Source organism: Amphiura filiformis, chromosome 2, assembly GCF_039555335.1.
Source record: "Amphiura filiformis chromosome 2, Afil_fr2py, whole genome shotgun sequence".
NCBI classification, from domain to species: Eukaryota; Metazoa; Echinodermata; class Ophiuroidea; order Amphilepidida; family Amphiuridae; genus Amphiura; species Amphiura filiformis.
Window position 1 is genome coordinate 90065888 of NC_092629.1, and position 25593 is coordinate 90091480.

Genomic DNA, 25593 nt, shown 5'->3' on the forward strand with positions numbered 1-25593 from the left:
GTAGTCTTCAGGGGAGTGCATCCGTATAGAGCCAAACGTCCAGGTAGCAACTGATGTTGACACCCTGTGCTTCAGGTACGCTGCCACCGCTCTGACCAACAGTGTTGAACACCCTGGGAGAGATGGGCAGGCGGATGGCGGTATCAAAACTGGTAATTTTGATTCTGTACCTAGAAGCGCAGATGCCTCCGATCTTGAGAGGCGATTGGCATATGCAGATAGGTGTCCGAGAGATCTAGCGATGCTGTTCCCATGCCCCTGATGGAGCAGGCTAGCACCGAGGCGAGAGTCCCCATACTGAACCTCTTGGGCCTGAAGAACGTGTTCAACAGCCTGCGGTTCCGGATGGGGCTCCCGTCGCCGGTCTTCCTTGGAGCCAATGGTTCCAAGATCACCCGAGAACGGGGTAGACCGGGACAATCGCCCGCTTCGTGAGAAGCTGTGTGATCCCTGTCAGTAGTGCCCGACGCTGGGGGCCGCTCTGACGGCACTACTGTGGACCTCTGAAATGTGCAGACGAATGTGGGGAGACTGGGTTGCCAGTCTGTAACCCCCACTCACCACTGACCATACCCAGGCGCTCAAAGAGATGGTTTCCCACCTCTGGGTGAAAGCCATAAGCGGTCAGTCCACTGGGAGATCCCCTGTGGAAAAACCGCTGAGCCCCCAGGAATGCTCTGCCTAGCTTCCCTTGGAAGAGCGCTTGCTCTTCTTCGGGCTTGCCAGCTGTTCCTGTGCTACCCTTGGGCCTCCGAGAAATGGGTGCTGCAGAGGTAGTGGGCTCGGGTACTGTTGGTGGTGCACGGCCTGCTGAAGTCGGAGCTCCTACCCATGGTAAGGGCAGTTTCCGACCTCTTCAGAGTGCTCCTGCTGGTAGCTTCTTTGCACGGTCCTCCACCGTAGCGCAGAAGCATCCAAAGAGAAAAAGGACCCTGCCTTTCCATCGCGTTGAGCGATTGGAGTGGCAGGCCCCTCCCCCCGGCGCGAGTGGACACCCTATGGGCTAGGCCCATGGAGCTCTCGTTGAGGCTAGCTGTTAGCACCGCTAATAGGCTCACCTCATGGAAGAGCTCAGATGTTGTCTGAGCGTGATACGCTTGACGACATCTGGGTCCCTCTCGGATCCCCTCAGGTAGGTCCCGTGGTCCTCCGCGCTACACGCAGAGGAAGCGTGCAAGCACGCGGGCGCCATAGCTCTACTGAGCTCGACAGCCCCACGATATCTACCCGTGAGGTTTGCGGGAATGAGAGTGCAGGCGCCCCCTGTGAGGAAGCAGCAGCTGAGCATCCTACTGAAAGGATCCCCTGGTCCTCCTCCATGGGCTCCCCCTTAGGGGGTGTCCGGAGGAAGATCAGTGCTGTTGCTCCCCTCGCGGGGCAGCGGGGAAGGAGACTGTAGTGATGTCACTACCGTACTCAGCTTCCGACTCCTTTCCTCGCCCACAGTATCCGTGATCATGCTCCGATGATGACGGTAACTGAGGACGGGCATCTGAAAGCGGGTAAGAAGGCATAACCACTGTGTGGCTCGCCGACTACCTGCCAGCAGAAGAGGGAGTACTCCCGCAAGACCCTGAGGTATCCGCCATGGCACCACTGGGTCCAAGATGCTCTCGCAGCCGTCGTCCTAGCGCTAGCAGCACGGGCCTACCCTGATCAAGATCTGGGTTAGCCCCATGCCGGCTGGCCTGGTCAACAGCTGATGTTGGTACTGCGTGGCCATCGCTGGCGACACTTGCCACGGTGCTAGGCCGTGGAAGAAACACCCTGCGGCGGGTACCACGGGCATACCCGCCGGCAGCTGACCCTGAAAGGATCCGCCACCAGGGTAACCCCATGGTACTGCAGTACCAGCACCGCCTCCCCCTTGTTGCCACAGAGACTGTGGCGACTAAGGCGGGTGCTGCGGTACCGGTGCGGTATCAGCGTGGGTACCCGTGAGGGTTCCCAACTGTGGACCGCTGTACCCTCGCCACACTGCGTTCCCTGTTTGGGGGATCAAGCTGTGTGCTGGCGTGGTACCGGCGCGGTACTAGCGTAGGTGCCCGTGAGGGCTCCCGGCTGTGTACCACTGTACCCATGCCTCACTGCGTTCCCCGCAAGGGGATCAAGCCGTGAGTATGGGTTCCCCGCTATACCGGCTGTCCCTTGGCTAGAGGGAGCTTGCCTAGTACCACGGGTAGCTGAGCGTGCAGATACCCCGATCAATCACCTCGCCACCTGAATAGGCAGCGTCAATCAATGGAGCTATGCCCTGTTGATTTGACAGTGATCGATCAAGAGAGGGTAATTGACCCATTGACGGTAATGGATCACCCACGCTCCGCTGGCTCTCGAGGACATAAGTGGGTTGTTGATCAGCTAGGCTGTTCAAGCTACTCACTGTACCCTCTAGAGCTTCGCCCAAGGTCGCTGTGTGTGGCGGACCACTCACGGCAGCTATGGGCGGGTGCATAGCGGCTACCACTGAAGTCACGCCGTAGCCCGTCCTATGTCGCGGCCACCGGATGCACCTGGGTCGCTGTCCCGTGAGAGAGTGCGAGCCCAACCCCTGAATAATCGCCAGCCAGTCCCTGTGGACAGCCAGCAGCTATTCTAGGGCCCAGGGTATCACTCGGCGGTCCCGCCATGGAACGCTGCCGTGTGACAACCCCAGTTGGTTCTGCTAAGACTACACCCACAGCGTTAGCCGCGGTATCGTCTCTGTTGAACCCATGCATGCTAGGGTTCAACCCAGGCAAGCCCGGGTACCCTTGCATGCTGCCCGTCGCTGGCTACTACTGTGGCTGTTTGAGCCCGTAGACATGCCTGCAACAGACGGGTGTCCTCCTGCTAAAAACCCGTGAGGATTTTCGCTAGAGGGCTGGTATCCTCCTGCTACAAAACCCGCTAGGGTTTTCGCTGGTGGTTACCGCTCTGCTGCCTGCTACTTTGCTCCGACGTATAGTCAGTGCTTTCGCTGGCTGCTGAGCCTTTGGACGCGCTTAGCAGTCCCGAAGGAACCGCCTGCTTGTCCGGGGACCGGAGCCCCTTAAGCAGACCTGCCATGACCCATAGGGGCTGTCACAGCAGAATCTACCGTCATCGACTGGTATCCTCCTGCTGCAAAACCCGCTAGGGTTTTCGCTGGTGGTTACCGCTCTGCTGCCTGCTACTTTGCTCCGACGATAGTCAGTGCTTTCGCTGGCTGCTGAGCCTTTGGACGCGCTTAGCAGTCCTCGAAGGAACCGCCTGCTTGTCCGGGGACCGGAGCCCCCTTAAGCAGACCTGCCATGACCCATAGGGGCTGTCACAGCAGAATCCGCCGTATCGACCTTACCAGTGCCCTTGGTAGAATTCTTCTTCGTCTTATGGCGATGACGGAGCCTATCCCAATCGTCAAGCTGGAACTCGGAGAGTCCTAAGCAAAAGAAAGACATCTAGAAGATCGTGAGCACTCCCTGTGGGTGAAACAGAGCGGGCGTGGGTCCCGCTCCGTCACCAGGGAAGGGCAAGCCCGACAGGGCCGAGGCGAAGCGAGGAGAAAGGGAGGGGGCACTACCCCCCCAACACGCGACTCAAGCCCAGTAAGCAAACCTGAGCACGGAGGCTGGTCGCTAACGTTAGTGGTAAAGTAAGGACTGGCTAACTTTATTACTAAAATGTCAGACGGGTCCCTACCAATCCCCACCGTATGAATATCTGATTAACTCGTCTTTATTGGACGGTAATGAAGACATAACGATAGAGTAATCACCCTAACATAGCAACAATAACCTACCGTATATGAAATACAATGTGTATGTACAAACATCTATTGTAACTTACAGGCTGCAATGGTTGTTTTACGTGGGAAACAAAATGAATGGCGCCAACGAAGCGGCCATTTTGAATTGCTCGTGTGTCCCGTGATACAAACGGAGGCACGATATGTAGCTAAGTTTTGGATCGTTTTTGTCACTTTTTCGCCAGAAAATGCCGTCAAAACTATCCTCAGCCGAACAATACCGGTTTGGTTTTACCTAAGGTGTGAAACTACAACCAGTATATCTCGCCTCGGTCGAGAAATTGATACACAGTGCTATGAACAATCGATAGGCACGTCTGTGTCAGTCGGAGACCAAGGAGAATAAGGGCGATCATATGGTGTGACGTCACCTTTTGGGTGAGTCCACCGGGGATCGGGGTTTTGTTATTTATTCATTTATGTGGGACAAAATGACTATTGGTTTTTTCCGCATCTTGGGATCGATGCAAGAAGTATCTTAATCAACATCGGAAACGGTAAGATCGACCGGTGTACTGAGTCTTTGTAGTATTCAGGAGGGTTAGGGTTAAGGAAGCCTATACTGAGTTTTGATAGTGGTAACCTAACCCTAACCGCCTAAGGGCTTTTTGTTGACGGAAGGGAAAGAAGGAAAGAATAAAGAGAGAAAAGAAGGAAAGAAGTTGTTTGCTCTGGGTGGGATTCGAACCCGAGACCCCTCGCATGCCAAGCACTCGGTCGGCGACACTTTGCCACAGGTCTTGGGCTTCGCTGGCCAGTGAAACCGTGCCTATATATCACTTTGGGCGATTGCGTCATCACAACGCGTGGGATGCATGCACGAACAGCGCATATATCAGGTAGTATTTTGTAGTATTCAGGAGGGTTAGTGTTAATGAGCAGCTTGATACTGACGTAATGATACGCATGCGAGATAGTGATCTTTGTGAATCTGAGGTGACCAGGAGCTGCTATTTTGGTCCTTGTGCGTTCTACTCGCTAGATAGATACAGCGTTTTGAAAATTTCCTTTTGGTTGACATAAAACAAAATTTTCAATAACTTGTTATAATAGTAGGATTTCAATTTTTTATTTGTATATGTATGTTGTTTTGAGGAATGACAAAAGTTGTTTTTGGAAACTTATATGTTTATTTCAACTGGTGATGTAGGACTAGGATTGCAAGGTGAGTGAATATGTGAATTGTGAAGAGGTTTCCTTGTGAGCGATAGTAAGATACGGGGACGTAGGCTAAAATAGTCCTTGTCTTTGACCCGCTCTGACGCCTCAATTAATGCGGTCTCATTACGTATCTGCTTACCAGACAGTAGCTAAAATCCCCTGTTCATGTTGCATGAGTCACTCTATTGTGGGCCATCTTCTGATACCCTGGGTCAGAAATTTGCAACCAAGTGCGAGAATTGAGAATCCATTCAGATTCACACAGTGGAATTCTGCAAGCATCTGTGGATTCTCCCCATAACTTTGCATAATAAACTGAATTATTATTTATATCAGGCTTTTGAGCCATACAATAAAACTGTATATTGTACAATATTTGCAAAATACCCGGATGAAATACAATATTTGTTTAATATTGTACGCGTATCTTGTACGCGTCACGCGTTACCATGGTGACAGCGCCAACACGCATCATGATACAACAGCACAACAATTACAGACACCGTAACGGCTCACAGGAGATTTCGTACTGTATAAACAAGTAAAATCACAAGCTCAATTCGCGGCAATTCTGGATGATGATAACCTTAATAATAATAATCCACATCTACAAATTAAATCTATATATAATTATTCCGAAATTGTCTTTGGAGAGTAAAGAGCAGCAAACAAGAAGGTCAAAAGGTAAGCTTACATTACAATACACATTGGTTAAACCTGGTGGCTATAGTTAAATTTTCATTTCACCGCATAGCAAAAGCCTGATATAATAATAATAATAATATTGAATGGCTTATTTTCATGTGATACAAGAATATATTGCACTCGATAGAAAAATATTGCACTCGTCTTCGACTCGTGCAATATTTTTCTATCTCGTGCAATATATTCTTGTATCACACTCAAAGCCATTCAATATTATATAAATATTTACGAGAACCCATTTAGATTCTTGCAATTTTGTTGACGAGAATCTTTACGAGAATGGATTCTCAGATTCTTGTTGAATTTCTCCCAGGAATTTCTGACCCTGATACTTAGAGTGTTTGGAGTGGACAACCGGATCAGTTTTGAAAGGTCTTTTGTCTACCTCTGTTTGTAAACAAGCGAGGTCGAGGATGGCAAAATTGTCATCCTCACCAAATAGGAAAGTAACAGCATTATATTTTGCAGTACCCGGTACCGTAAACATTTGACGATGGGCTAGAGCATATTTTAATTGTACATCACATATTTACTGTGTTGAACATGTTGATGTTGAAACACACCTGACTTTCTCTGATTGGGAATTGGCTGCCGACATGGCTGAGGCGATCTGATGTTGCCAAGTGTAAATTTGTGAATGAACTTTGCATCGTAGCCCAAGCACGGATCCAGGGGGTGCTTTGGTGGCTCCTCTCACAAAAAAGAGGAAAGGAGATTATTTTAGGCATTGCTTGAAGGCGGATCCTTGTCCCAAAAGCATGTGAAAATTACTGCAGTTCCGCCGATATGCAGGGCCCATAATTGCGATTGCGAGTCTTGTAAAGTGTCAGTGGACCTGTGTAACATTTTAAATTTTGCAAATTGAGTTCAGGCCCTTTTTCTGTTTAATTAAATAAAATTAAAACAATGATATGATAGTGTAAAAATGCTGCACTAAATGGCTTCAAGTGGTCCTTCATGTTGCAAAATTGTCCCAACTTATGAGGGGGAACATCCCCCTTGGACCCCCCCCCTGTGTATAGTCATTAAAAAGAAGTGGCCATTTTCACTCCTGCTTTCAACATTTGCCAAGTTATGTTTAAAACAATTCATAGGACTGCAAATCTGCAATTAATAGGGAAAACTTGTCCACAGAAAGCTTCATGGACCATCATTCACAAATTTTCGGCTTTTTCAAACTAAAATTTAAATTTTACAAACTAATCGTGCCAAAATGGTCCACCAAATCGCCTCAGACACCCCCCTGCGTAGTGGTTAAACAAGGGCCCACTTTCGCTTCTGCTTTCAATATTTTTTACATCTCTTTTTTTTAAGCACCCCGGGGGAAGCAGTCCTGGATTCCCCATTGCAGTAGCCATGTTAATGTTATGTACAGTGTGTAGCTTGCTGAGAACTCTAGCTTCAATTTGCACCACGATAGTTACGCATTCGATGCTAGAGTACTTTACTATGGTTTTCGATCGGACAGCGGTTCAATTTTTTACACGGGAGGTTATTTATTCTGTTAATGTTGAAATTTGAATGAAAGTTATTTCGATGAGTCAACTGTATCTTTTGAGCAAGATTTGCGTATTTTGGACAGTCTAAAATTTTGCTGAAGTGTAATTTTAGCAACATTTTTGATGCAATCGCCTGTCGTGATCGGCTGTGTTTACTTCTGACCTTCCATTGCTTTACACGGTGTCATGCTTCAGCGAATCCGACTACATTTTGAATGTAAAGGTCTCTAGCCTAGAATGTGAAGCTATCGGTGAGCAAATTCTTGGCTAGAGTTCTCGAGCAATGTGCAGCTAGTACCATGGGCGTGTGCAAGATTTGTTACTGCGGGGGGTATGTCTGGTCAAGCACCCTCACAGACCCGAACGTAGTGAGGGTGCTTGGTATATCCGCCATGTTTCAAATCCATAGATGGCCAGCATAATGTCCCGCAAATTTAAGCTTTATGAGAAGCCTATTTTGGTTGCAAAATGAGAACACAGAGTGGCTTATCTTTAACCCACATTTTCAATCTCTCATGCCAGAGGTTAAAATAAAACGATCCCTAACTAATTATCAAAAGATCGTAAATTTAATTTCTTGAAACGTGCCGGCGAAACGATTTGTTTACAAGTAACAATCCTTGTTCCGACACCGATACCGTTCATTCGGCTTCATTCGGTTTCATTCGGCATAACCACATGATCACTCAGGTGAACTAGGTGATTGGACGATAGATTGCGTTAAATTTTATCCAGGTTACCGGGCCATGCATAATGGCGATACTCGCGTCTTGGAAATATTTTTCAACAACGTTGCAAAATGATCGGAAATACACCATCAAGGCGACTCGATCGGTAAGCATCATTGAAACTAAGCAATATTCTTCTTTTGATTTTTTCGATAAAATTTTAGTTTACAGTTTTGATTAGTTTGATGAGAGTGGATTTCAAAACCAGTCCACTAGTAGACGTTGTAATTGACAGTTTGACATTTCTGCCGGAGGATAATGTGAATCCATAAGATGTGGCGATCAATTTGACGATTAAAATCTTTCCTTTGGGGCGATTTCCATTTCTTGCTATCATTTAAAGGCTGAAAGCATCAATACTAAAGATAGGCTATCAGTCGCTTGTGCAGATTATGTTAACATTGGATTCCATTTCTTGTTTATTGTTCACTGTATGGAAAAGCCTGTTCTGTCGTATCTTGTATTGGTTGTATTTCCGACGCATATGCGGGGGCTGAATCTAAATCGTTTGTGCCACTAGGCATATTGCGTCGCGCTTGCGCGGCGTAGGGGGGTGGCTGAGAGGGGCTGTGCCCCCCTTAGAAGTGAGAAACTTTTGCAAAATGAAGGACCAATTGAAACCATTTGGTGGACTATTTTGGTATTATTTAATTGTGCACAATTTGAGTTTGAAAAAGCCGAAAATTGGTGAAAAGAAGCTATTAAAAAGCCATTATCGGGAATCGTTAAAACGTCAACAAATTTCAAAACACAGAAATTAGTAAACTTAATGGCGAGCGGTCCGAATTTTGAGCCATACAAGTTTACGTGGTGAACTACTATAAACACTAAATTAGTAAACAGTATGTTAGGCATATTCGGTATACCGAATTTCGCTGTTTATATCGGTTTGAAATCAATACCGAAACCGATACCGACCGTTTTTTCAAAAACCGAAAATCGAAAAAAAAAAAAAAAAAAAAAATCGATTTTTTTTTTTTTTTTTTAAATTTTTTTAAATGTTTTTCCTAACCTTATAACCCTCTAACCCACCCCAATCTTACGACTACCCCTTCTGCCAAACCTTACTATAACTATACAAACCCATCCAAGCCCAACTAACCTAACACCCTTGCCCGAATCGGGAATTAGGGATGAAATTGATTTCACCTAAAAATCGGACCTATATATTTTTTTTTTCAAATTTTATTTTGTTTAAATGTTTTTCCTTACCTTATAACCATCTAACCCACCCCAACCTTACGACTACCCTTCTACCAAACCTTACTATAACTATACAAACCCACCCAAGCCCAACTAACCTTTAACCTAACCCAAAACCCTTGCCCCCTTATTGGGGAGAAATTGATTTCACCTTGAAAATCGGACAGGTATTTAATTTTTTATGTTTTAAATGCATGAATGTGTTAATAACGTTTTAATTACTTTATTTTGCCTCATTTCATCGATTTGCTATTTTTATTGCTAAATTATAAAAGAGAAACCTTTAAAAGAATTTTTGAAATATTAAAAAAAAAATCTAAAATTCTGAAAATACAAAAAAATACATTCAAGTGCACAAGTTGTTTTCTTCTGGGTAAGAATTTTTATCTTACATGCACCAGTTTCTTTCTTGCAGGTTAGAAATTTGATAAATAGGTCATCATATACAAAATTCATGCATGGGCCTATTTATCAAATTTCTAACCTGCAAGAAAGAAACTGGTGCATGTAAGATAAAAATTCTTACCTAGAAGAAAACAACTTGTGCACTCTAATGTATTTTCTTTGTATTTTCAGAATTTTAGATTTTTTTTGAAATTTCCAAAATTATGTGAAATGTTTCTCCTTTTATAATTAGCCATAAAAATAGCCATTTTGATGAGATGAGGCTAAACAAGGTAATTGAAATATTATTGACATATATTTATGCATTTAATAACACTAAACATGTCTAGGTCCGATTTTAGGTGAAATCAATTTACCTCTAATTCCCTCTTTGGTGTTGGGGCTAGGGTATTAGGTTAGTTGGGCTTGGGTGAGTTTGCATAGTTATAGTAAGGCCTGGGAAAAAGGGTTATAGTTTGTTTAAGGTCAGAAAAACATTAAAACAAAGTAACATTTGAAATTTGAAAAAGAATATTTTTATATGTTTATAGGTCCGATTTTTAGGTGAAATTTAAATTCCCCAATTCCCCTTTGGGGTTGTGACATGGGTGTTAGTTAGTTGGGCTTGGGTGGGTTTGTATATTATGTAGTACGGTTTGGGGGAGGGTTAAGAGTTTGTTTATGGGTAGGAAAAACATTAAAAACTTGTGAAAAAATTTTAAAAAAAAAAAAAAAAAAAAAAAATCGATTTTTTTTTTTTTTTTTTCAAAACCGATTTTTCGGTTTATATCGGTTTTACACAGACGGTTTATCGGTTTTCGGTTTTTAAAATACCGATTATGCCTACAGTATGTTGTACAGTGAGTGCAGTCATGAGTCATAAAACATAAACATGACAGTACAGCTACCAAAAATGTTAATTTTTGTCACCAATTTAATAAGCAATTTACTCGTAAGTACTTACCATTGTGATTCACCCATGCGGGCTTCAAAAGCTTCATCTTGATTCAAATTATTTGGGCAATTAAATTAACATTTACGGTTCAAAAACTTCAACAAAGATAACGCTACCATCAGTGCTGGATCCATGTTGTTGCACGCGAGAACAGCGTTGCTTCTTTTTGTGTACAAATATTACACCCAAATTATTTTCTTTTTATTCTTCCCATTGATTTATGTACTGTCGTACTAAATTAGTTTAGCCCAATTGTGCGGGTTATCCAATTTCCAGTAATCTTTCGCGAACCCGGCAAATTTGACGGTATGAACGGAGTAGGCCGAACCGAATATATGATCGATATATTTATGCGCCTTATTTGGGCGCATTGCTAATATTAAGGGCGTAAACCACCAAATAACTTCTCCATTGAAAAGCACGTAAAAATCAACTTTTTTAAGCGGCGTTTTTTACCAGGCGTGACAATATTTTTCACTTTTTAACGTCATCCCTGTATTAATTAAGGACTGAAATTTCATTTAAGCTTCAATTTTGGGGAACTTTACAGATTCATTTTTTATTGAATGTTGAAAAGCGACGTCGCTATTTCAACGCCAAAACTAACATTAAAACTTGTTCCGTTGGCAGTAATTCGGACAGGGCCTACTTTTCTTGTTCTCTTCTTATTTGTATAATATTAATTTCATATCTATATTAGTCATTAATAGGTTATCATCTTTCATTTAAATCAGAACATGCCAACCTCACGAAAAATATGGTCCCTAAAGACACCACATTGTCTCCAGTAGCCATATACTTTTAACCGGAACTCATCACCATTGCACCTTTCGCGCAGTGATTTGGTGTAATGCGCTCTTAGGGACGCACCATTAAGCTGGTTTCATACTTTCTGCCGCTTGCCGCTGAGCGGCATGAGGCTTCATCATGCCGCTTGTACTTTTCTGCAAGCGGAGCGGCACACCTCTAAGGCTAATGAAAGTCAAGTCCCAGTTTCCCGTTACATAATATTTCATGACTGTGTAGGTGACCATTTCATTATTCATTATTCATTATTTTATACTATTTCATTATTGCAACTGTTACAGGCATAAACCAATAGCTGCCCATGTATACATGTGATAAATCACAGTTTGTAGTTTACAGATGTAGTTTACAACCACATGAAGGTGATTGTACAACTATTATCAAAAGTTTCACAATATTTTTTACGGGATGAGATCAGAGCAGATCAAAAAGTGCGGGACAGATAATTGAGTAGGTATTCATTATTAATTCATTATTAGCCATATACCATGCTCCTACTGCAAAGAAAATCCCTGAAAATCAACAGAAAGAGATTTATGACATATTTAAAAACACAATTATTTATTTGTTTATTAAAAAGTTTGTTAGAAATCAACATTTATTCAAAATAATGAAATATTTGGCCAGCAATTTGTTTTGAGCGGAGTAGGGTAACGGGAAACTTTGAATCGACTTTCATTAGCCTAAGCGGCAGCGGCATGACTCTGAAAGCTACTCTTTCAGCAGCTAACAGTAGGCCTATACCGGTAAAAGGGGGTCTTTTATACTGGTATTTTGTTCTCATACGTCAGAGCGGCACCGCTCCGAGTTGACTTGAATTCAACTCCCAGCGGTGCTGCCGCCGCGGCAAAGCGGTGGAGTGATCGATATATCGGCTTGCCGCTGGTCACCGCTAGCGTTTTTAGTGAGATTGCGCAGTGAAGTAAAATCATCTTCAGAGCGGCAAAGCGGCAGGAAAGTATGAAACCAGCATTAGACTTCAAGGGGGATATATTAGGAAGTTTTGAGGAAAAAAAACTTCCCCCACTACATGAGCAAAAAAAAAAAAAACTTTCCCCACCAACACTAAAAAAAACCTTTCCCCACCTAACTGTGTATAAATGCATTAAAAAAAAAAATTTTGGCGGCGAAAAAAAACCACCCCTTTGAAGTCTAATGGTGCGTCCCTTAGCAGGAAAACCTCAAGAGCCGTTTTCAGTGGCGGGGCCAGGATTTTTTGCGGGAAGGTGAATTTCAAGGGTTGGAGGATCAGAGCCGTAGCCAGGAGTTGCAATGCATCCCCTCCCCAATTTGCAAAAGTATATATGGATTTTTGAAGCATTTTTGGTCAATATCCAAATTTGGGAAAGAAAGTCCACTTTTCACAAAATTCCCCGGGCCCCCCTTCTCTTGGAAAAAGTCCACTTTTTCAAAATCATCACCCCACACACTGTGACACATTCACCCCCCGCACACACCATGCACGTATCGTGGTCACTCCTAGCTCCTAATACCCCGGGGGCTAAAGAAAATGTAAATTTTGCCGCCCCTTGCAGCAACAGCCCAAAAAGGTTGAGCCAATTATTTTCCAGCCAGGATGACTCTCGAAAATCTAAAAAGTGGAGGTGGGGGGTGGTGAGTAAAAAAACCATTTCTATTAATAAAGAATTAGCTTAAGTTGGTCCTGTTGGCGACATATAGTTACACTACTGAGTAGCTAGTTTTCCATAATTTACCGCCCTTTTTAATTAATCATTCTTTTGCCGCCCATTCTGTCCAGCCCTTTTTCTTTAATAATTCTTCTTGTCGCCCCTTCATCTTCCACAGTGGCGGCGCCACGGGGGGGGGCAAATTCCCCCGTCAAAACTCTTGCCCCCTGTTTCCCCCAGTAAAACCCCAAAATTCCCACTTTTTGTGGCAATTTTGCGCAAATTTGATTGATTTTGCCCCCTCTGAAATTCACTGTGCCCCCTCAATGCCCCCCCCCCCCGAAAAAAATCCTGGCGCCGCCAAGGCTTTTTTGCCGCCCCTGCTTTCTGGGGGCTAGCACCCCAAAGCGCCCCTCAAAATACGCACATAAAAACCTGGCTACGGCCCTAAGGGTCAGGGAGATGACCGGAGATCACAACACATTTTGCACAGAATTGCCCCACAAAGTGGAAATGCCATCATAATTGGGGGGGTTAATGGGGGAGGCAAGAATTCTGACTTGACACTTAGGGGCTGTGCAGTAATTAGGGGTGGTGCAGACGTTGATCCACAAGCCTCAGCACACAGCCTCGGATCGGGCAGGCTATTGGGGGAAAGTTTTGCAACGCATGCAGAAAAAAGGGTCCGGTGAGCTGCAAACAAAATCAAGGCCTTTCTTGGTTCAGTTGGAAATCGCCAGCAAAAGTCTCACTTTCGGAGCTAGCTATACGAAAACTCAAGGGTCTTTCTTGGTTTGAATCTGGCCTGGAAAGAAAATCATAAATGTGAGGAACTCAATGAATGAGCAATTTAGGCGGGTATTTTAGAGCTAATTAAGGTTCGCTCTGTACTCTTTTTTGGTAAAATTCAGGCCGAGGTCCCTGGGAGCCATACGCTGTTCAAAAACAGAGGTCTTTTCCCGGGGTGCATACCGGTCCCCATATGGTCATTACGGGCGTCATTAGTGTTAAGTGTCCCCCCCTCCCCCGGAAGAACGGTCATATAATTAAGCCACATGTCACGGGGAGATGGTAAATCACGCATTCATTCTGCTGCTCACCCATACAGTGTCAACAACCTGTAAATATTTTTTCCATAGTACGGCTCTATACTCACTACTCAGTTGAAATCAATATTCTATTATTGACACAGATAAAGAAAGTTTACATATGTATTGTGTTATAGGACTTGCACCTGGAACTTAACTGAATGGGCTATATTAAACGTGTTCCTTTATACCTATAAAGTATAATTGTAATTCTCAAAATTAAATATAGGGCCTATCACAATTTTTTCTTATGGATTGCAAAATCTTTACTTATAAAATGCAGTAAAAGATATCCACAGCAAGCTGCAAGGCCCCGCTAATTAGTGTATTGCTTTTCGAGTTAGTGTACTGGAAACAAAACCCTGGTTTTACTTGAAAACAAATCGATTTTTCTTGTAATAGAAACATTATATGGGGTACTAGAGCATGCACAAATCGTAATAATGTGTAGAATATAGACTCTGTGGTATCTCATATGATAGTCATGGTATGCTTATCCTGAGTCGCTCGGCCTATCTCGAACAAAATCGCCATGCGTAGCTGTTGAAAAACGAGAGGAGTCGCTGTATTAATCACGGCAATTTTTGACACAAAGATATAGGGATGATGACGATGTGCACTATAAAGTCAACAATTATGTGAAACCGAAGCTGATCGTGATTTCAATGTCCAGAAGGGATCTCCCAGGCCTGGGATCTCCCAGGATCTCCAGTGAAACAGAATAGCGCCCTCTTCAAGCGAGAAATTGGGCGCTACATTTATCTTTTGGGCGGACTCTGATTTTTCGATCAATCGATAGCACAGATTTTTTCCAATTAATTAATTCCGGTGAACTGGAGAGTGGAGGATGGAGAAAATAAACAGATAATGGATGAATGCATGAATGATGCCAAAAAACTGAGATGGAAAGTGGAATTATAGTCACTCGCTTTCTCATTATGACATGACATTAACTTGGTAAGAGAAATGTAAATACTTTCCATGCTATGCATTAAATGAGATGAGATCAAGCATTTTGCTTGTTTTTGTGTTGACAGACTGACAGTCATCATAGTCGGGATTATGCACTTTCAGTTTCTCACGCGTTTGAACGGGAATTGGATTGCGTACTTTTTCGATGTCTAGTGAGCAAATTTCTTCAATATTTTGAGAAAATGATGTCAAATTTTCTATTCTATATTGTTTTGTAATAATGTCTTTTGCCAATAGTGTGTTTAAAGTTGTAATTTTGTGTTTTTTGATCGCAAAGATCGGATATTTTCGTTCCCGATTCGAATTCTGAACCCTTCGCAAGGGTGCCGATTTCGGCAGAACTTTGACGATAATTTTGCCTTTTTGGACACTAAAATGCATTCGATCCTTAATTTTGTTTCAACCGAGTCTTAAATTAGCAAGCACAATAAGGTTGGTACCACTTTTATATACATTGATAAAATTTTAAAGATTTTTTTCAAGTTTCTAACCGGCGCAAATCGTTAAGTGTGTATTTCCCATTGACATCCAAAATGGGAAATACGAGTCTGATGGACATAGGAACGGCGTCCATGAGACTCAGCGAGTCTAAGTCATCATGACTTTCTGATTGTGCAACAAAAATGTGTGTGTACAAAATTAAATGTACAATTTTTGTACATGTATCATAAATGATGTAAAGTATTTGATAAAAATGTACTACTGTCCTGGATTATACGTTTTCAATATTACATTCGCATGGACGGGGATGATTTTGCGGGGCTCTCCAAAAGTAGGAATTCCAAGATAAATGAACGCAGCTTTCAACAGCTCGGCTGTACTCAATCCAACCGCGATTGTTCATTGTACTAATACTTAAATACTATCGTGTACAACGCCACGGGAAAACATGACAATTACAAGTGCATTTGCATGGTTGGATTGACTTCCGCATTACTCACGCTCAGTCACACACGCTGAAATTAAAGCGCACTACGGTACGCAAAAAAATCGTCGTGGTAAACTGGTATTGAAAGCTGCGTTCATTAATTGGAATTCAGTAGATCACCATGTAAACTTGTATACGGCTCAAAATTTGGACTGCTAGCCATTTTAAAGTTTACTGTGATCCATATTGTGTAATCTGTTGGAGTGTTGATGTTTTAAATTTAATGATCCCTGATTCCCGGTCTATTATTTTAGCTGTGTTACACGTCTGACGCTTGTTGGAACCAGCCAAACATCAGAATAAAAAAAACCAATAGCCATGCCAATAAGCTTCGTTATTCCTCAAAACAACATGTAACTTCTTTAATAAAAAATTGAAATCCTATAGCTAAAATATTAGTTTCTCAATCATGAGAGCTCAATAGGCACGCAATGACAATTGCGTCGGCGTACAACGCCTACATGTACCACACAAGCTCTGCATTTCCTGTGCATGCACAATCGATCGCGCTATTGTGTCATGCACTAAACCAGCTATGTCATGATTTAGGGACAATTTAGTATGAGGTTTTCAGGCCTCACTCTCATGATCGAGAAACTATTATTTTAGCTATAGTAATGACCAGTGCTGTACGTCGGTGCGACCATTTTAGGCGCATTGGCGACTAGATTTTTTCTGATGCGACTAAACCTTCAATCCATGGCGCCAATGGCGACCAACTGTTGAAGCTTTTAATCGCCAGCAAATGCAAAACATGTACCTATGGAATGACATACATGTTTCTCTGGCCCATGTGGGGACTGGGGAGTATTCTTACTTGAGAACTTAAGCTTCGAATTTGCACACGATAGTTACACATTCGATGCTAGAGTGCATTGCTTTCGGGTTTTTTTTTTCGGGGCAGACTGCGGTGCAAGTTTTTGCACCGGAGGTTATTTGTTCTGTTAATGTTGAAATTTGGATGAAAGTTATTGCGATGAGGCTAGTGAACTGTACCTTTTGAGCAAGATTTGCATATTTTGGACAGTCTAAAATTTTGCAGAAGTGTAACTTTAGCAACATTTTTGATGCAATCGCCTGTCATGATTGGCTGTGTTTACTTCTGAACTTTGATTGTTTTACACGGCATCATGCTTCAGCGAATCCGACTAGATTTTGAATGCAATGGTCTCTAGCCTAGAATGTGAAGCTATCGGTGAGCAAATTCTTGGATAGACTTCTCGAGCAAGAGTATTCATGATACCCCTCCCCTTTCCAAATAACTGTCAAATATGTGCTTCCAAGATTCAAGCTTGTTTTGATGTTGTTTACCTTTTTTAATTCATCTTATTTGAAGTTACTATTTTATTGCACTTTTCTCTAGTTCATACATGTGGTAGTTACGGTTTCATGTTCTTTCCACATCAAAAATCAGATTATTTTTGTTCCAAAGGGGTGTCAAGTCAACTTTTACAACCTTGATGTGATATTAATTTAGTTTGGCACATGACACAAGTACTACCTTGGCGTGAGAAAGTGCCTGAATGTGTTACTGTTTAATGCTCAATGCGTGACAGATGACAGCCCGGCATAAAACACAAATTTTTTTGTACTTCTGCTACAAGGAATAGGTTATGTTTGAAACTCCGGCACACGGTACATACTGTATGTCAATGTAATGTGTATGTGTGATAATTTCCATCTGACAGGTTATCTTATTATACATACAAATCCAATTTCACGCATTCCTACGTATACACCTCAAAGGCAGCCATGGCTGGGTCCCCGCTGAGTATATCTCACATGTGAAATGATGCGTCGGCCTTGGCGGGAGTTTATAACACAATACAATAACATTGATTTTTAAGCGGCTTTAATCCACCCAATTGGGCAGTCATAACACCAGCAGTGCGCCAGGGACCCAGTAATGGCTGACCATGACTCAGCTCGTTGGATTTGTCTATATGTCTCCTTGACTCCTTCCTTCATGCCATAACTCAAATTAAATAATAAAATGATCATTCAAATGAAATATTTACAATGTCTATAGTTGGATGACTCAACAATCATTTTTACTTTTCTAGGGAATTTTACTCAAAAGTCAAACTGGTTCAAAGCTGAAACGCATACATCCTTGGCATTGGTAGTGCATAGAGTGATATATATTGGACAGTGACTGTCATTTTTTGCTTTTGAAATTTGCTTTGAATTCAGAGTCTTGGTTTAGTGATGTACATGTAGCATTCAATGCAACACCATCACAGCATTTTCATTCAGTGTACATGTAGTACTAGTGTTTACAATCTTCTGGTCTGGTCAAAGGAATAAACAAGCACAGAAGGTGGACAAAGAAGTTTTCCCCTGGGTTTTGACCCCAGGATCCCTGGTTTAAGATCTCCATCGGCGAAATGTACTCACCCAACAATGCCTTGCATATGACTTTGTGTCATACAAATGATACAATGTAGCATAGCATGGGATGCATGCATGCACAGTGGTTTTGCTGTGTAAGATTATGAAAGATTTTATAGAGTTTGGGTTGAAGGGATTATATGTAGTGATTTCCCAGACCATTACACCAGATAATTTACTTTTCTTGTTGTCATTTTTTTCAGTTCATAATATATAGCCCACACAAGATGAACACCAAGCATAGACCAGAGAATCTGGAACTCTGTAACGTGCAGCCACCTCTACATCTCGTTTCCAGCGAGCCAGTGCTGTGCGGAATAAGTGCCACCACACCGACTATAAAACTCTCTTCTGCCTACGAGTTCCCGTCCAATGTCGGCGATGGAGCCGCGCATCCCGGGAAGATCTCAACGAGTCCGTTGATTTTATCGGCTCTGCAGCAGAGTCATGACAGCAAACTTGGGATTTCTACAAATGCGCTTCAGGGTCGGGAAAATAGTGATCTTTGTCCGTCGGATCACAATGGAAATGCAGGTAATGGCAATATTACTGCTAGTTTCTGTCTTCTTCCTCCTTTCTGTTCTTCTTTCTCCTTCCTTTATTTGTATCTGTTTTTTACCACATATGTTCTTTTCTTCCTTCCCAATTCTTTCCTTTTTACCTATTTTTTTTGTTACTATTTTTCATTTCACTTTCTTTCTTCATTTCTGTCTTTTCTCTTCTCTTCTCTTCTCTTCTCTTCTCTTCTCTTCTCTTCTCTTCTCTTCTCCTTTTCTCCTTCCTTCTTTCTTTTCCTTCTTTCCTTCCTTCCTAAAAAAGTAAATATAAATACACTCATGTCTTCAGATCATTTGCGAATGATGAAAATTTCCACCATTGGTCCAATTTGTGGCACGATCTTGTTGTGTTTGTCTCGCTCTCTCCTCCTCTCCTCTCCTCTCCTCTCCTCTCCTCTCCTCTTCTCTTCTCTTCTCTTTCTCTTCTCTTCTCTTCTCTTCTCTTCTCTTCTCTTCTCTTCTCTTCTCTTCTCTTCTCTTATCCTTTCCTCCCTTCCTTCTTTCTTTTCCTTATTTCCTTCCTTCCTAAAAAAAGTAAATATAAATACACTCATGTCTTCAGATCATTTGCGAATGATGAAAATTTCCACCATTGGTCCAATTTGTGGCACGATCTTGTTGTGATTGACGACACGTAAATTACCGTATTTGTATGACACAAATGATGTCACAGAACTAATCTCAACACAGTGATGAAGCATTGACCGTGTGAATGCTCTCATCGCTCATTTATTATAATAAATGAGCGATGTGTCGTAATCAGGAAATTATGACACAGTGACGAAATAAAATGCTTGTGTGGACTGGGTCAATTCCCTCTAAAGAAATTATTTACCAGTACAAAATAAAATAATGATAGTAATCTAAATTTTGTTTTTGTTCACAGATAACAGTACCTCAGAAGCACCAGAGATGCTCAGCGTGATATCCTCATCGACCAACTGTCAATCACCATTGAAAAACTCATTAAGTTCCTCGATTACATCATCAGGAAATAGCGGGCTATTGTCTGTCCTTCCAATTAAGACAAGGTAATTAAGCCTATAATGACTCTAATTAATCCCCATTCCAGAAAAATTTCATTTCAAATCCACACGATCCCTGTGGAAGATATTGGAAAAATCTTCCACAGGGGGAGTATGAATTTCAAATGCAATGAACACATTAGCAGCTCCATTGGAAACACACTCTTCTTCAGGGGAAGATTCAGGTTGAATCTTTCTCAGAGGGTGTATGAAATTCAAATGGAACAGCCTAATATGTTCACCTCATTTGAAATTCATACTCCCTCTGTTAAAGATATTTCCAAAATCTACAGGCTTAGTGTGGATTTTAAATGGAATAGCCCAATTACTGTCCATTCTAGAAAAATATGGCACTAATTTTTTTGAGATTACAAAAATATTACCAAGTTCTGCCAAATGAAACAGTGCAATCATTTAGCACTAATTAGAGAGACAAGAAAAAGTTTACTAATTTACCAATTTCTTTATAAAAAAAAAAGAGCCAAAAACATGCATATTGTATTCAGCATGTTTTCTGAGTCGCACTCAAAAATCAAAGACTTGGAACAAGTCAAAGCTGAAATTTTACTCAATTTTTGTTTGTGTTAATTTTTTTTGTGTCAATTTTTTGTTGTTGTTATTTTAAAAGCTTGGTTATAAGAATGAAATTTTTTTTCTCAAAAATTAGAATGAATAAATTGAAATTAGACTTTGTAGACTTGATTGTTACAGCATGTGAAAAACATCCAAAAAATTAATGTTTTTGTGCCCTTAATTCATATAAAAGAGTGAAATTTCAAGCAATATTGCACGATTTGCATTTTTTCGAAAAAAAAATTGCATGTGTTGTGTTTTTAATATGAAAATTGATAATTTGTATTTATGTCAAACTCTATTAATGATTTCAAAATGCATTCAAATTCAGTGCATTTTGAAATCATTAATAGAGTATGACATGAATACAATTATTAAAAACACAAAACATCATGCAATTTTTTTAGGTCAACCATAATGATCCTAGCATTTAGGTCTAGGTCCAGGGACACTACAAAACCGAAAAAAAAAATAACTTACAAAAATGTTTTTGTTTTTTTCATTTTTTGTTTTTGTTTTGTTTTTTCAATTTCGGGCACCCAGTTACCCGCCCGAAAAATGCGCCGCGTACCCGGGCACAAAATTACCCGAAAATCGCACCCCTAACACCTGATGAACAATTATTGATGCTCAGACTTCAATATAATCTCCAACTTAAACATGATTGCTATACCTGTGTTGTTGACAATCTATAGATCAATCCACCTGTAAAATTTTCTTGACAAAATTCCTTCTTGTCAATGAATTTTAATAGAATAGGCATCTCCTTCTAAAAAAATACATACTTGGGACATTCCAATTGAAATTCATACACCCCGGGCATACACCCCCTATGGAAAGCATGACTTTTAATCTTCCACGTATGTGTGAATTTCAAATTGCATTTAAAACTGAATCAGTGACTCCGTTTCAAATCTACTCTCCCGGGTGTGGGAGATTAAGGTCATGTCCTCCGCTTGAGGGGTGTATGGATTTCTAATAGAATAGCCAATATATGCGGTACAAGAATTAATAAATCCCATGACAAATCTACTGTGTTGGCCTTCGCAGATCCTCATCAACACACTGTGCATTTATCTGTCCAAATCTGAAAGATATCGCTATGGATCACAATGACCTCATCCCAATGACATAGTTTTCTAACCTCAATGAACAATCATAGTGCAAAAATTTGACCTCAAGTTGCTGAGTATGAGTTTTTGTGCCCAAATTTGCAAAGGTCATTCAATGAATATACAAATGTATTGGGGTTAAAGAACTGTGCCCTGATAGATGAGCATGTTGTGGATCCTAGTGAATACACTGTGTGTTTATCTGTCAAAATCTGAAAGATATAGCAAATTATTTTGTAGTTGTCGTCATTACTCTTGTGTGCACACTGGTAACCATGGTAACAGAGCAGTGCTGTGTAACCTTGCTATTCTGTCTGTAAACATGTATGCTCACTAATTATGTTTTGAAATTGTGTTTTTCGCAGTACTGCGTATGAGAATCACTTAGAAACAAATTGCATTTATTTAATAATTGCAGTTGTAGCCATTGTACAGTTGCATCTGTTAGAAGAACTTTGAGAGGGGAAATCTTGCCCCCAAAAGTGCTGATGAAATACCAAAACTGCAGCAGGATACTAGCTGATATTGCATCACAGTACATGTATAATATAATTTTTGGCTATTTACACAACAAGATTTGGACATTTTTGGGAAAATGCTGTAAAACTTTGACCCACTTCAACAGTTCAATAGTACAATGAACTCCTCAAAATGGTCATGAAAAGGTTGTCAGCCTCCAGTCTCCTTCACTGTGGAGTGTTTGGATCTGAGACTAAAAAAGGGTATATTAGTCTCAGGTTTGGATCGCAAGTGGAATAGCACATGGTTTCTTCAAAAGTACTAACAAGAGCTAATTTTATGTAATTTTATAAAGCTTATTATTACTAATCTTTACTGTTCAAATTCCCCAAGCAAAATTTTGTTACATTTCTGGTACAGCCAATAATTGATTCACCCATACACATACGTAGTTGTAGTAACTACCAATTTCGAACGTTTGAGGACTTGTTCTCAAGTTGTAGGTACTCCGTAGGGTGCCTCCAGGGTTTTATTTTGGCAATTTTGCATCAGTATATCTGGTAAAATACTCACTTTAGAAACCTGTGTCACTGATGTACAATGTATGTCATCTGTGATTGCTCAACTTATTCTACGCATTGGAAAGATAAAAAAACTTATTCTACGCATCAGCTTTTGTCCAAAGAAATACTTATAAAGTTGATTTTTAAGTGATTTTTATGAGCAGCGAAAAATCCACTCCACGACTATGTACATGTGAATATGGTGATGAATGCATGCTAAATCGGCGACACATACACATAGCTCCTTGGAACTCACGCTCGGAGCTGTGAGTTCCAATTAGGCAACAAGAAAAGGTTTGTCTCAAAGCTCGCGCACGCATTTGTAAAATCACACGATTTGACAAAAAAGAAATGCGAAAATTTTTTTTATTTTTTAGTTTTTTCCAGAAAAATTTGGCGAAAATCAGACTTTTTTTCTCAAAATACCATAAACAAGAAATGTCTTTAAAAAAGACAATGCCTCCAAGATACCAGTGGGCACCTTTTGTTATTAGTTAAGGAGACACATAATGCTAGCTTTAAGGTAACGCTATTGGATATAGATTTTTGTCTGATTGAAATATCTGAGTCCATTCTCTCTTGATTACAAGACTGAAAATTTTATTTTAATCGGATATTGGGTTACCAAAATATGGCCTGTCAAAATGGCTTGAAACCAAGAAGTTGGCAACAAATTTCTTTTATTTTTGTTAAGCAATGTTGGCAGGTAGACCTTATTTTCAAATTACATATGCAAGAATTATACAAAGAAAAAATGTTCAGATCGGCGACAAAATCAGCTATAAACCCCATGGATGCCTTTGTCCATGCAAATTTCCATTTGCATAATTAATTAGGGCCCTAATCAACTTTTCTAAGAAGTGGCCCTAATTAATTATGCAAATTGAAATTTGCCAAAACGCTAACCGTAATTTTGTAGTATAGTGTGTGTTCTACCCATGTACCATGCCTCAGTACCATAGCTCTTTTAATTGTATCTGAAATCTTTACTTTGCATAATTCATGCATGTAATTAGAAAATCATCTGGCAACTGGACTTGTCAAAATATAGAAAATAAAAAAGAAAGTTGTTGCCAATTTTTGTTTTGGTTTCAGCGCCATTTTGACAGGCCATAGGCCTATCTCAAGAACCGAATGTAATCTACAGGGCATAAGCTTTAACATATTATTTAAATAGAAAGGAAATCTAAATTTGTGCATTAGCCAATAGGGCCACGGTCACCTAAAGCCATCTTGCAATCTTGCAGATAATTCTGATGTATGAAATAAGACCTTCAAACTTTCAGATATGAAGAGTTCCAGATGCAGGCAGCCGTTTCTGTTTTTTAAATATAGGCCTAAGTTGTATCAAGAGTCATTTCTCATGGATTTTTTGACTGAAAATTACGATTGTAACGTTTCAGAGTAACACATTTTAAGTATCAGATTCTTTTATGCTTGTTTATTATATTTTGTATTCAGGACTAAAATGATATTAATATTATTATATTTAGGGGGGGTCTTTTCATAGGCCATTACTCTTTTGTATGTGTAATTGAATAAAAAATCAAAACATTATTGTTTTGTTTTGTTTCCTTCATTTGTGCTTTGTCTTGCATCGAAAGGGCCAATATCAACACCTTGTTTGTAAGAAGTATTGTGTGGGGAAAGATGATTCTTGCATTTTATTTTTATTTTATCTTAACAAACAAAAAGCAAATTTCTCAGTCAAAGTCTTGAAAGCGGTCATGGGTGCATGCAAAATATTGCAACAGTACTCAGTAGAATGTAAAAACTGACATACATAGGCCTACCACCAACATGACCAACCACGCATGGGAATTGGGGAAGCAAATCCTGTAAAACGAATTACTCCGCATTATATCAACGCAATAAAATTGCAATACTTTAGTACATGTATTTGAACAGCAATGAAGCCGGCCATAGGCGCTGCGGCTAGGCGTATCATACCATACATTGCAGTTCAAATGCATCATGATCATGATTGTGGCCTAGTCGAGCCTAGCATGCATGCCAGTCGGTCTGCTGACTCGCGCCGGCACAAAAATACCTCAATTTTGCACAAAACAATCCATGATATCAAATTATCACATCCAAAGTGTCGCCATGAACGTCAGCTTCAACTTCTCCAGCCAAAGTTTTTGCATTGATAATCAGGTTTCATGTAATCATGAAATTAAACCTTGTTTGATGTGTATTCCCATTGCCACTGCATAAGCGGTTTTCAACGATAAAGCTGCTGATGAGCGCTGAGGCTACAACCTATAATTAAAGACCGAATTAAAAAAAAGACTAGTTTGCGTCTGACGTCATGACAAAAGCGCCACGTGACCGCGCAGTTGGTTGCTGGTTGACGGGACAGTATACGCAAGCTAGTCTTTTTAATTCGGTCTTCAATTATACAACATATGAGTTTGAAAATATTCTAATGCATAATTCATTAACTTGATAGACCCACGCCATTGGCGCCACGTGCTAGGTGTTTCTAGAATCCCTATAGAATAAGATTAATTTTAATGCTAATTTATTGCACATGCTGAGGAAGCGTGATTACCTTTTTGAACATTCGGAAATGGCGATAGGCGAATTTATGTATGGCGCAGAGAGGTGGGGGATATATATTGGGCTCTCAATATTGGGCGGAAATTAGAGTACTTCTCAGACTATAAATTTGTACAATCGGCCTACATGCCGCGCAATGTGCGGCATTTTAGGTGTCAATTTCAAAGCAAACTACCTCCTGCGGAGGCAGAAAAATCAACACACTGTGCATTTATCTGTCCAAATCTGAAAGATATCGCTATGGATCACAATGACCTCATCCCAATGACATAGTTTTCTAACCTCAATGAACAATCATAGTGCAAAAATTTGACCTCAGGTTGATGAGTATGAGGTTTTGTGCCCAAATTTGCAAAGGTCATTCAATGAATATACAAATGTATTGGGGTTAAAGAACTGTGCCCTGATAGATGAGCATGTTGTGGATCCTAGTGAATACACTGTGTGTTTATCTGTCAAAATCTGAAAGATATAGCAAATTATTTTGTAGTTGTCGTCATTACTCTTGTGTGCACACTGGTAACCAT

The 25593-nt window shown here is 41.0% G+C and overlaps 2 protein-coding genes across 2 annotated transcripts in view; one reads left to right on the forward strand and one right to left on the reverse strand.

Moving 5' to 3' along the window:
• The window catches only part of LOC140146815 (protein HIRA-like), a 51616-nt gene extending 41002 nt beyond the window's left edge, over nucleotides 1–10614 (reverse strand). The window contains exon 1 of the mRNA XM_072168693.1: nucleotides 10411–10614. Within this exon, the coding sequence (XP_072024794.1) occupies nucleotides 10411–10447 (37 nt within the window). The 5' untranslated portion in view covers nucleotides 10448–10614. The remainder of the gene's footprint in view (nucleotides 1–10410) is intronic.
• Nucleotides 10615–14771: 4157 nt separating this feature from the next.
• Nucleotides 14772–25593, forward strand: part of LOC140144564 (cyclic nucleotide-gated channel beta-1-like) — a 46141-nt gene continuing 35319 nt past the window's right edge. The window contains exons 1-3 of the mRNA XM_072166385.1: nucleotides 14772–14881; nucleotides 18419–18749; nucleotides 19659–19803. The gene's annotated coding sequence lies outside the window, so the exon portion shown is untranslated. The remainder of the gene's footprint in view (nucleotides 14882–18418; nucleotides 18750–19658; nucleotides 19804–25593) is intronic.